Here is a 14184-nt window from a genome sequence, read left to right as displayed (position 1 = left end):
GCACAAGCTGGTCAGAGTTGGCTGAGCTGCTTCCTAATTGATCACATGCTCAGGTAACACAAACTGCAGGCAGTTTTGTGCATGCAGTTGTGGTAGCAGAGGGGTTAGAAATATGCCCCTTCCCCATTGTTGACTGACTTGAGAGTTAGTGTATGTAGAGATGCTGTGGGGCTGTGAGGGGGGCTGCCTCTGTAAAAATCACAGTAAAACAAGAAATTTGTTGTTGAAGGGATCATCATTTGATCAGAATGCAGAAATATTTTCAGTTATTAATTAATATACATAACATTTGTGTGTGTCTGTGTGTGCCTGTGTTTCTGTATATACTTATATATATATTATTTATTTGTGGGTTCCTTCAATACTGATGCCAATTTAGTTGACATCCCTTCTGCTGACTCAGTTCAGTTGACACTCAAATGGTTGACAATGCTGCTCATGATGTGAGATCTCTATAATACAGGGTATGTGATATATTCCTGTTCCTCTGCATTGTGTGAAGTCAGTCTTAGAATATATAAGCAGAGCAATAGCTAGCTTGTCTAGTGCCTGGTGCCATCCCCTGAACTGGTGCCCCCCCAGTTCCTCAAGTGAAAAAAGGTCCAGTCCCTTAGGCTGGTACTTTTAGACATATCAGTCATCAGAAATACAACTGCACTTCCTGCTTATACCTCCTAAGATATTGTGCCCCAGACAGATGCTACCTTTGTCCCACCCTTGTTACACCATAAGTAGTGGGGGATGCAGGGGGTTTTATCCCCTGCAAAAACAGATTTGCTTTCTTTTTTTTTCTTCTGTTTTTCAGTCAACTGTCTGGGTGTTAACATACATATATTCACATGCACACACTCAAAGAGAGAGAGAGAGAGTGAGAGTGGTGTTAGCAATCTTAAATAAAACATTTATGTTGCAACATCTAAGATGGGTGAAGACAGCGTGTGAAGAACAGCATGTACATTGACACAATATTTTATCACCAAGGCTGCAATCAAGTCTATTAATTTGACTGCACCTCTGAAACAGTGATTCAGATTTATCCTGACCTTCCATTAATAGAACTGAATCCTTCAGCACAGCAAAGCTATGGAACAGCTGAACTTCCAAGCCTTCTCCTTTCTATTTTTAGGATATAGAAAGCACTAAAAAATGTACCTTCATACTTTGGTAAAGTAATTTCATTCTCATTATTTCTTATTACTTTTGACTTCACTTGTGTGTGTGTGTGTGTGTGTGTGTGTGTGTGTATATATATATATATATATATATATATATATATATTTTATATATAAATGTGAATGTATAATTTATTCATTTTAGGCTAGATGTACCACCTCTTTTATACAGTTCTAGATTCACTACTGCAAGCTCAATGTCTGGCACAAATAGTAGGTGTTTCCTGCATATTTCAGTGCAAGCAGTCATACTTCCATCAACATTTACTAACAGAACATACAGCTGATGTCATACATAGGACTGTTAATGCTACTTAAAACACTGCCCTACCACTCACACAACAGTGAAAACACCAGATTTCAAAAATGACTTTGTGTGATAATAATACAATCCAATCACAGCATTTTTGTTTTCTGTCTAAATTATGCAGTGACAATAAAACCCAGAAATTAGACTTCAGAATTGTGTTCAATGCAACAGTAGAACCAGTATTTGAAGGTTAAGAATAATGTAGTCTTCCCCGCTTTATTTGTAGGAAATAAGGGAAAATATTGAACAAGACTAGTTCAAATTTCACATTCGCTTAGAGATGTTCATGTCACTTGGCTTTGTGATAACAAGTTAACTAACAGGGTTGTGATGAAAAGCATGCACATGAAATCCACCACAAGACAGAACAGTACACTCAAAACTACACAATTTCCACATATGCCACAAATGGGTGATTTTCTATATTAACTCAAAGGCAGGCAGGAGTGTATCTCGTGGTAAGCACTGGTACTGATGCCATTGACTCTTTCTCTGTCTTTGTGTCTGTGTACATTACATTTTCTTTATTTCTGTTATGTTCGATTGAGATTCTGGATTATTTAAGTCTGCATTTCAATTAACTAAAACTAAGGAACACAGTGACTTTTTAATATCAAAGCCCCAATGTCTTCAGAAATTGTTATACAATGTCTTTAACCATAAAAAAAATAATTCAAACTGAATAAATACATGACCACATATACCTGCTGTAATGTTTATACATGGAGAGCTATATCTTATCTCTCTGTCACTGTATTATATACTAACATTGCTTTTCCTTTTTTTCAAAAGAATACAGTTATGACTAGGAAACATGCCAGGTAACATGGAAAATATACTTTTGTCTACGTCCACCCTGGCTAAGATCTATGGGAAAATAAGATATTCAGGAATAGAATCAGTTTTTTAAGTAATAATTTGTATTATAATGTCAACCAAATAAAATGGTAAAACAAGGGATTTTCAGGAAGGTTAGATATTTTAAACTTCCTAAGTATACCTATTTTATATTGTAGCCTTATACTTATATGGTAAGATGGTAACATCCATGATTGGCAGAACTAATGTGGGGCACATTTACAAAGCATCTGACTCATGTTTCTTTTCATGAATAGTAAATACTCTTTTGCTGATCAGCATGCTATTTTATGCTCATGCCTCTGCAACATGGCTGACCCCAAAATAGGTCTGGGCATAAAGAGCTCAGCATCAGAGCATTCTAAATAACATGTATTTTGGAAAATTACCAGTGTATAAAACACTGTAACACTTTCTGTTTAGTTTCAAACCTGCATTGCATGTTTTTGGCCTTATACAGGTACCTTAGGCAGCATAAAAGTAATGAAAGGTAAACATGCATGCAAACTTACCTTATAAATTACAACCCTAAATTTATTTTTTCTCAAAAGCTCTTCTTGCTTTGTTTCAACCTTTTTAACCTGATCACTCTGTTTATCCACACGCCGTCTTACATCTTTAACATTAGTACTAACTTTTCTGGTTTTGTCAAGCAATTTACTGACAACATCACCCGTTTCGTTGTGAGCCTTTGAAAGCTTTAGAATATCAGCTTCAATGGACCTGATATTGTTTTCCATTAGTTGTTGCTGTTCCTGCATTCTCTGCTGGGTTTCCTGAACACTGTTCACAATCCCAGCCACTTGGTCAAGCAGGGTCCATACAGTCAGTATGCTGATTTCCTCTGCCTCCCCGTCGGCACCAGCTTCAGCAGTTGCCATTTGGGTTTCCAGTTTCTCAGGTGTTTTTTCTTGCTTTTCCATTTTGTTTGCTTCTGTTTCTACTTGGTTCTGAGGCAGCTAAGATATAGCCCTTCTGTATGATGGCAGCTGAGAGCTCATGGACAGAGTCCTGGTAATGCAGCAAAAAAGGGTCTAGCAGCTGTCTCCACAGATCTTCTGGGAGCATAACGGACAGGCCCCTCCTACCACAGAGGCTGGTCAGACATTTATGACCCTTAAATTAAATACTTCTTGCAACATGAGCCATCTAAATTTAGGTGAATAAGTTTAATGCAAAAAAATTAACACATACTAGTAAAGCAGCACAGAAAAGTTATACAACTTGAAAAAGGGACAGGTTATACAAATGTATTGAGAGCATCTCAGCAAATAATTAACTAAACAAGAACTGTTGAGCAAAGCACAAATGCAAGAAGTATCTATTCGCTCAGACAAAGCAGGAGTCAAAATGAATAGAGGCTAAAACATCCTGCTACCTCACTTATACCAAGCCTTACCTGAAGAAGAAGGCAGAGTTTGTTTTTTTCCTGGTCAGGCATTTATTTTCTGTGCCACTGATGTTTACACTGCATCTTAATTGTAATACATCTGAATTCAGTCCCACTCGGTGTCAATTTAGCTGATATTCAAATAAATAAAAAATCTAGGGCTTGCTAACATCAGCCAGTACAATTAATTAATTATTAATTAATTAATTATTCAACAAACCCCTTTATACCATGGATTCTCCTTCCATGGCATACTTAACAGGAAGTTTAAACTTTGCAAAATGCAGCATAAAGAGCAAAAAGACAGACAAAACCATGAGCTTTTGTTTGTAGGCCACGTTTCAGATAAAACAAATGCTTTGCATATCAACACACACATGTATATATAAATAAATTATATATATATATATATATATATATATATATATATATATATATATATATATATAAATGCACACAGATATAAACTGATCTAAATCTATTATAACTTAATATCCAGTAGGCATTGGTACAGGTTGTAGTAGGTGTGTGTATGTGTGTGTGTGTGTCAGCATGAGTTCATTCATTTTACAATTACCAGCTTAATCCAGTTCAGGGTCATGGAGAAACTGGAATCTAACCTGGTCTAATTAGGAGCGGGACAGTGGTCAGAAGGTGTACATACAGAAATTAACTCACTCATTCACTCACTGCATGCACACCTGTGCATAACTTAGGGGAATTCACCTACTTCATCTCTCTGAAATGTATGAATAAATCAAAATACTGAGTGAAGCTACAGACACAGGAAAGACATGCAGAAGAAACCATGCATAAGAACCTAACTGGAGAATCAGTGCTACATTTTATGCATGTATATGTATACATATATACATATATGTGTGTGTGTGTGTGTGTGTGTATATACATATATACATATATATATATATATATATATATATATATATATATATATATATATATATATATATATATATACACACACACACACACACACACACACACACATATATATATATATATGTGTGTGTGTGTGTGTGTGTATATATGTGTGTGTGTGTATATAAATGTATGAATGACCAAAACCAAAAATGCAACAAATTGAATAGCAAGTGATCAAAACACAATTTGTCAATCACCAACTGATCAAAATATCTCACTTTCTAATATGTTTTTGCAGGGGGCAAGCCCCTATGCACCCCCACACCCTCTGCTAACTATATACACCAACTCCAAGATTGCACTGCAGTGTGGGAAAAGGCAAATTCTTCAGTCTCTAATGTACCATGATCTTGCACAGAATCAAAGCCGGAATGTTCAATCTGATCATTTTCGATCAGCTTTGCCAACTTTTTTCAGGTTTGACAAGCTGATTTTTGACATCTTTACATATATATATATATATATATATATATATATATATATACATATTACACACACACACACACACACACACACACACACATATATATATATATATATATATATATATATATATATATATATATAGGTCCCCTTCAAAACATCTAAAATCCATAGCATCTAATTTCATAACACTGAGACCAGAACATCTAAAACCCATAACATCAAATTTCATAACATCTAACAGTACAAATCACATGAAAATAACATCCCTTCCAGATATAATGACATATAATGACACCAAAATACCAGACACACTTTTTACTACGTTTCTGCAGGGAGTTTTATACAGTGGGGTTAGGAAATTAACTTTTCCCCATTGTAGTGTGATCTTGGAGTTGGTATATTTAATTTATGGGGGTGTGGGGGCAGAGCCCCCCACATGGGGGGTGCAGGGGGCTTGCCCCCCTGAAGAAACATAGTAAAAAGTGTATTTGGTAGTTTGGTGTCGTTATATGTGGAGGGGATGTTATTTTCTTGTGATTTGTAATGTTAGATGTTATGAAATTCGATGTTATGGATTTTAGATGTTTCAAAGTAGACCCATATATATATATATATATATATATATGTGTGTGTGTGTGTGTGTGTGTGTATGTGTGTGTGCATATCAACATGCATATTTATACATATACATAGTAAATACATGTTTATATGAACACATGTATCTGTTAGACATAAGTAGATACAATGATTATGGCTATGTGGAATCAGTGCCAACCATTGTTTTCCTAGATATTAACTATACATGCAGCATTAACACAAGTCATTGTTTACCCTTTATGATACATTTACAGAACTATTCAGTATATGCAAGTCAAATGAAAATGAAAAAAATTCATAAAATTCCAAATAGTGAATAAAGTTCATTTAGGGGAAGGCAGAGTGGTGCAGAGATTACCGTTTTAACTCACAGCACTTGATTCTCCAGTTTATTTCATGGTTACAATTTCCTGTCTGGAGTTTGCATGTCCTGTTAGTGTTCCTGTGGGATTTTGCTATTCTGTTAATTTCTTCCTAGATCTAAAAGACAAACCAGCAAATAAAATGTCTGTGTTGACTTTAGAAATGTGTCTGCATATCTTTTGATGCAGTACAGCAGTCCCTGCTTACATCTGTCTTTGTTGAGTTAGTGTCCGGCTCCCAGAAACCATGAGGTGGATAATGCTGGTAAGAAAAAATGAATTTATGGAATAAAACATAAAAAAAATTAAGTGAAACTAATACAAAAAAGACTCAGTATGAAACATGTAAGCCTAACATCTGTAACAACCTTAGGCAACTTAAGGAAAAATTATCTTAACCCTGCCTTCTGCATTAAAATTTTAACCTTCTGGATAAGATGCATGGAAAAAACATACTTTTCTGAATTTTGCTACGTTGTTAGAATGAATGTTTATGCAAATGATTAATGTAAAGGAATAATCATTCATAGTATATTTATTTTCATATAAAGAAGGGTGCTTACTGACATAGACTTAGTGCTTAATAATAGGAAAATTGTGGAGTTTACTGATTACACTTATGTCAAGAAAAAAATAACCTTGTTATAGTGAGATTCGTGTGTAAGAAATATACCAGTTTCTACAGGGAAGGCCATTCTTAAGAACCACATTGTTATAAGTGAATGTTGTGCTACTCTACAAACTGCAGTCACTATGCAATACGCAGGAAGCTAAGTGATACTTCAGTGCTGTAACACCGTCTTATAATGATACACTAAAGACAGCAGCGAAGTATATTCAAACAAAAGCTTTAAGATTCAGTGCAGAAGAGGCTGTAACACCAAGATAAGACCTCACATTTCATACATCTTTTGTAAAACTTGCCTTATGAATGACAAGTTTTATAAAAGAAGATGCGGATAAAATGAGGCTTTAGCTTTCATGGCACATTATCTTCCTTATAGTATAATCAAAATAAAAAAAATATATAGTATATTACAAAATTAATAAAAAAAACAGATATAGTAGTCCAACTAAAAGGGCAAAAGTGGCGTTGATCATTAAAACTGTTACATCTAGTGATTACAGTGTCCTATGTGCAGAGAGACATAAAGTCATACAATATCAGGATTTAAAGGCAGAAACAGGAGCAATGTGGAAGAAAGATACGCAGAGAGTTCCAATAGGAGTAGAAGTAACAGGTCTAATAAAAAAATAATTTACACCCATATTTTATATGGTACTAACACATGTAACTCTGTATGAATTAGAGAAGGAGCAATTCTGGGCATATTGCATCTGCTGAGAAGAACACTCTTGGATAACATCAAAGACTGAAACAAAACTAATTTCATGAACTGTAACTGTACCCTGACTTAGGGATGCAGCCCATTCCTGTCATGGTAATAGAAACCAAAAAGACTTGAGAAATTAAACTTCGAGTAACCAATGCACCCAAAATCTCAATGTACTTTAATGATTATAGTGAAATAATTGATTGTAACTTTAGTTTGCCATGTGTTCTTGAAACTGATCTCAAGATATTCCCCTCTTGTACTTTTGTCTCGCTCATGGAGAATTTCTCAAACACATACTAAAGTGCTGCAATCAGAGACACAGTCATAACCTTATGTATTCTCTTCTACTCTAGCTCTAACCTATTAGGATCTTTAGGACTTCTTCCCCTGAACTCAGTGTATCAGCTAGCTCATCTGCCTCCTTAGCCAGTACTTTCTCCTTATTCCTTAACATTTAAACCACCTTGGGCTGCAAAAGAAATTACTCTCCCCATCCTGCCTCTTTGCTAGGCCCTAATCTGGGGCTGTCCTACCAATGTATTGGTATGTATGTACGATGTATTGGTGACTCAGTTTCCAGTAGATGTAGTTTTTGAAAAACACAAGCCATGCTGCCTTTGACTGCTACAACACCAGAGTTTTGATTCTGTCTACATGTATGACCCTGACTATGAAGGTAATAATGATTTTTGTGTGATACCATAGTCTTTCTACACTGGCAACTGGGAGTGCAGTTACCTACTATGGCTACAGAAACCTTAGTGATCAAAAGTGGAATGGTCGTTATCTCTTTTACGTACACCAGATTATGGAATAAACAGCTTGCATCAAGTGTTAACATCTGTTACTATGGCATAGCCATTTGGTACATAGTAAATATACCTGATCTTAAATGTTTTCTTCTCTGAAAATATTATGCAGAGAATACTTAAACACATACATTTTGTAGACAAAATCCTTCCTGTTAATGACTTCACAGGCGTTATAATGCATATCTGAATTGTACATGTAGCTTCAAGATTAGTTTATTTTTCTTTTTCTAAAGTTTAAAGTACAGATTGGTAGATCATCATAAAACTCTGTGCAACTGTGTGTTCTCCCAAGTAATACATGCACTGTAATCAAAACTCAGTAGAAACCATGTAATGCATGGCACAGTAATAAAAACTCAGTATAAATATGTGTATTCTCCTCCCATGCAATGCATGGCCCCATAAGAAATACTCATTATAAATGCACAGTGTCATAAACAAGGTTTGACACTGTAATTAAAACTCAGTATATATGTCTGTCCTTCAATTATTACATCACTTTCTTGTAAAAAAAAAAAAAAGTTAGTACTTAGGAACTAAAATTATCTTCTTAAACAAAGGGCAAACATTCATTATTTATTTACAACAAACAAATAGGCAAATCTTTTTGGGTGGCCACGGTGGTACAGCGGTTAGCATTGCCACCTCACAACAAGAGGTTCTCCAGTTCAATTCTCGGCTGGGGTGCCTTCTGTGCAGAGTCTATATATCCTCCCTGTGGTCACGTGGGTGTGCACTGGTTTCCTCCCAAAGACATGCAGTAGGTGGATTGGACACTCTAAACTGGCCCTAGGTGCGCCTGTGTGTGCCTTTTGTGGAAGGTTGGGTGCCGGGCTGGCAACTTGACACAGTAAAACTCCACTGCCAATCATGAGCATACAGATGATCTGCTGTGGCAACCCCTAACCAGGAAAAGCCAGAAGAAGAAGATAGGTAAATCTTTTTAGGTTAAAAATATGTACGCTGAAGTCTGAATGACTCAAAGGACAAATATTCTGACCTTAACTTAAACAAGTGCTGCACTTTGCATCTTGGAAATCAGACATTCATACCTCAATATATCCCCCCATATTATGCTTACATCGGTCTTGAAATTGTAGCCATAGCTCTGTCTAACTTCTTCCACTTATTTTGTACATGACTGCTACCATGGTTGAACTCAGTTTTGGTTAAAGTGCTGTACAGCACCAGCAAACAGTAAACTTGCGTAGTCGTGTTTTGTGAATACTACCTAAGCAAAGCACACCAAAACAACATGTTAGTTTAAAGTAGTTTGATTTTTGTTACTATGAAAGATCTACAGCACCTCTATAATAACCTCTCCTTTACAGTGTTGCCTTGAGTTTAGTGGGGCTGCTAGTTCCCACTTATGAAGTATAACTGAAAATAGTGTACCTTGACATTATACAAACAGCACAATGATCACACACTCCCCATATAATATACAACCAGTTTTCTTAAGGGCCTTCATATGATGCTTTGGTAATTGGAAACTGTGCACACAGCTACTTTCCCTAGTCCATCATCATGCTCAATGGTCTTCAAAATGTTAAGGAAACATTGATATAAACTAGTCTACAAGATATTACTTCTCATCAGCATTCTGCCTCTGCAATAAATGCCATGCTATTAAAGTAGCCAGGAATGTGGAAGCACTGTAAAAAGGGAAACAACTATGGAGGTTACACATGTGAAACCTCTTGACCTCAAAATGTGCCCTTTGTGTTGTAGCACAACTTAATTCACTGACACTGCAGTTTGTAACATTCTATTTTTACAGCAAAGTAACAGGTGGTCCACTTTTGTACTAATAAGAGTGAAAATGAATGAATAAATCAATAAAACAGAAACACTGCTGGAAAAAAATGAATAATGCAATGCTTCTTACAAATAAGAATATTGCTCTGGATTGCGGAAAGAAACTAACAGCAGGTATCATTTGCTTGAATCTGTCACACTTCTCATATTGCAGTTCTCAGAAATATTTACTGTTTAAGTCACTCTTTGTTAATAACAGCTTCTATGCTACCCTCTAATACTTTTGACTACTTTGTGTTATCACCTTCCACCAAAGTGTAATTGTCCTTTAACTTCCAGTAGAGACCACGGCCGGCATGCATTCTGTTTTTATGTGCTGAAACAGTTCTTCTCCTATGCATCATTATGCAATTCATTTTAGGGCACCATTTCTTTTAGAAACACACTTCAAGAGTACTGAAATGATTCTTTTCTATGTGTTCTCCACTGCAAAGTACAGTACATGCCCTCGTCTTTTAGGTGCAAGACTATGAGACCATAATTCTTCCTAGGATTTAGCCTGCAAAATCTGGGCATATGCCAAACAACTCACTTACAAAGAACAATGCAGTAGCAGCACTACTCATCTGTTGCAACAGCCTGGCAGCTTTTCATCTCTCCTACATATCTAGCCATCCACGGAGCAAACACAAATAACTGATACCTTACTGTTTGATCATTAACTGCATCTGCCCATTACCCCTACCCCATTACATGTTGCATCATTAGGCTTTTTTTGTCCACAACTGGCCTAATGCAATAAACGGTGGGTTTCCAAATGCAATGCTCATAATACAAACTTTGTGGCACAGCTATGTTTGCAAATGGAGGAAGGAATAGGAAAGATAAGTACGTGTGGCTTTGCATTTCCTCCGAGGAAGGAGTGGAGTGCTGGGGCTGGACCAACACAAGGTCAGCCTTGGAGAACAGTATGAGGAGGATTGAGATGTTGATGATGTGCCTATGTCAATACGTATCTATATACTAGACAGTCTGCTGTATGTGGAGATAAATGGTGATATGTGCAAAAATGTAAGCTCTTGTCCTTTGCACACCATCTTGGCTCATTTAACTATTGCAGTGCTAGATATTTTGTTCCCTCACCACCAGCTTGAGCAGCCAACAGTTCCAGAAGATGTACCTGACTCACAGGAGCATTTGTAACATCATAGAACAAATCAATGACATGCATAGCTGGGTCCTCACACACATTATGAACCATATGACTCTGGGACCTCAGTTGTACTCTCTTTCTCTTTCTTAAGTATTTATCCAACTATTAAGAAAATGATTTGCATTTTCTTCTTTAAAGCCACCTTATCCCTGGCAGTCTTTTACAATAGCTGTGCCTCTGTGCAGCTCATGTTTCTCTTTCTTATCAATACTTTTTTATATGCCTTTTTTCCTACTTTTCTCTGTCATGTTTTTATACTATTGCTCTGCTCCTTAAATTGCTTATTTCTAGTTTTGGACATTTGATTCTATATCCTCCATCCTTTGGTTGTGCTCACATTCTTTCTGTCGAAATACGTCCTTCTATCTCCCCTACCTCCTCTCATTTTACCAAATTCACTCTGTTGCCCCATTTTTTTTTTCACATTTTTGTTTTTCATCTGTGCCTTACAATTTGATTCACTACCCGTTTCAATCTATTTTCCATTATATTTTTTTCAGTGACATTTACCTTCTCTTTGTGTTATCTACTCATCTTAGAACTTATAAGCCTACAATTACTCTTAAAGCCTATAGAAGTGATGACTTCATCCAAGCATGGCTCTTACCTTTATGCTGAATAAGATTCTTACAATAAAATCTGTACATCTATGATTGTGACCCGAGTCTGTATACTGTCTTAGGCTAAGCTTACATAATCCTGCTTTATTTTTGAACATGTGACCATGTACTGTCTTTTGTATCAGTGTGTGTGTGTGTGTGTGTGTGTGTGTGTGTGTGTGTGTGTGTGTGTGTGTGTGTGTGTGTGTGTGTGTGTGTGTGTACTACAGCTCCTTTTGTCTTAAATAGTCAAATGCATAATATAAAGAAACGTTCACCTACCTGAATATTTTAAATTGCATTGTCTAACGGATTGGGGGTTGGTTTAATGGTTAAGGTGTTTACCTCACAAACACAGGGTACCAAGTTTGATTCTCACAGTGGGAAGTATGGCTAGGCTTAAAAAGGCTCCCTGGGGTCATTAACCTAGGAATCACCTATGAACCTGTAAGAACTATTTCAACAACTGTGCACATTTTTACAGACAATGCCTGAATTAGACATGGTAAACACTTCAAAAAAATCTCTGAATGGATAAAACTGTATTACAGCAACTGTTACAATAAAAACCATCCATCCACCCCCAAAACCTTTTCCTATTTTTGCAGATGGGGTTGGGGTGTCACTTCAACAGTGACAATCATCTAGAGCCAAGGTTTACATCAATGGTGGCTAGCCCTGCTGTAGTAGTTCTTCCACACAACACACTCACAGCAATGACCAACTTACACTATTCAGTCCTCCTACTGCATGTTTTTGGAATGGGAGAGGAAAGTGAAGTACCAGGAGAAAATTCACGCAAACACAGGGAGGACATGTAGACTCCATATAGAAGGTGCCCCAGCTGAGAACTGAACCAGTAAATCTCTTGCTGTGAGATGAAAGCACTATCCTTTGTGCCACTGTGCTGCTCCCTTATTGTGAATGGTTTTGGAGCCCCCCCCCCCCCCCGGTATCTCCATAGCTGGGCCTTCCATGGTATCAAATGCAGTAAATAAACAAGCAGTTTGGGTCTTCTGCCACAACTTGTTATGGCCTACTCTTGCTTTAACTCTGCTGCAGTTGTTAGTGTCCTCAGCAATGTCCAGTGCTGTGTGCTTGATGATTTACTACAGAGAGGTAGCCTTTGCTCTTACCACTGCAATGAATTTCAGCAGACATGGAATATTTTTGTCACTGACATAGCTGCCAGGGAATGGGTACACATTATAAACAGAAAGTTATATGATTTTATCTGAGAGTTCCAACTTTCTGACTTCAACTTTTCCATACATTTAATGTACTCAAACCAAATAATGAAACTTACTGGCAATGCACAGAATAAAAATAAGACAATTATAATGCAAAATGTTAAAAATCCACCTTATAGAAGCTAACAGACTTCCATCTGTAGACACATTTTCATAATACCCGTACAGATCTTCAGCATTCTGTATAGACTGCTGCTCAAATTAAACTCATCAAGACATTATGTAAAAGTGACACATTCACACAAAGCAAAGCTTGAATTTAGTTCAGTTAGCGTCATCCATACGAATAATTTGTCTCCTTAACAGGATGGATTACTCTTAGCAAAAACATCATTTTCTCAAATAAGCACTGACTACTGTCTTGAAGTTATTTTACTGGCATTTCCATAATAGCTGAACAATGTGAAAAGGCAGACAATGACCAACACAACTTAAACCTCTCTGTTGTAAAATTTGCTAGTGCTATAAAGCTTTGCCCTGTATGTGATAGCTAGTTTTGTAATTTGCTGCTGACATTTGCAAGACTGCAACCTTTGTACACCAGAAGATGGGTCTGGTGGCTGTAGTCGGCATAATAAATGCACGTGTTAAATATATTCTGTAAAGCAAACCATTTCAAACTATACATAAAATTAACTGGTCTGGGCCAAACAACAAAAACAATATACATTTTACAAAGTGAAATGTCTACACAGAATTGGCTACAAATTAATTCTGCTTAAAAATGCAAGTACAAAATTCTGAATCTGCAACAATGTAATGACACCAGACAGATATATATTATATAAAGATTCATGGACAAGTGTCAGTCCTGATTCCCAGTGTAAACATTCCTTCATTTCTAAAACAGACTATTCTCTGCATATAAATGTACCATGTAGAATGTAAGTAAATTACCCTGGATATACTTTACATAAAAAATGGCGTATTCTCACAGGTTGCACAAGAAAGCAATGAAACATTTTATACACAATAAGCCACTCCAGCATTAACGTGTGCTTTAAATACATAACCAAAGGCATATAGATTTTCTACCTTTGGCAATTCATTGCAAGCCTTTGAGGCGAGTAATAAAAATCTTTCAATGCATCTCATACTCTGTGGTGTCTTTCTCATCAAAACAATAGACAAACGCTTATTACTATAACATGCAATACA

The 14184-nt window shown here is 36.5% G+C and overlaps 1 protein-coding gene across 1 annotated transcript in view; it reads right to left on the bottom strand.

Annotated features, from left to right (window-relative positions):
* The window catches only part of CAVIN4 (caveolae associated protein 4), a 106933-nt gene extending 103550 nt beyond the window's left edge, over positions 1-3383 (bottom strand). The window contains exon 1 of the mRNA XM_044064660.1: positions 2853-3383. Coding sequence (XP_043920595.1) covers positions 2853-3263 — 411 coding nt within the window. The 5' untranslated portion in view covers positions 3264-3383. The remainder of the gene's footprint in view (positions 1-2852) is intronic.
* Positions 3384-14184: the final 10801 nt, after the last annotated feature.

Source organism: Protopterus annectens, chromosome 3.part0, assembly GCF_019279795.1.
Source record: "Protopterus annectens isolate FY-2018-M chromosome 3.part0, PAN1.0, whole genome shotgun sequence".
In the NCBI taxonomy this organism is placed as follows: domain Eukaryota; kingdom Metazoa; phylum Chordata; order Ceratodontiformes; family Protopteridae; genus Protopterus; species Protopterus annectens.
This window is presented reverse-complemented; position numbering and strand designations above follow the sequence as displayed.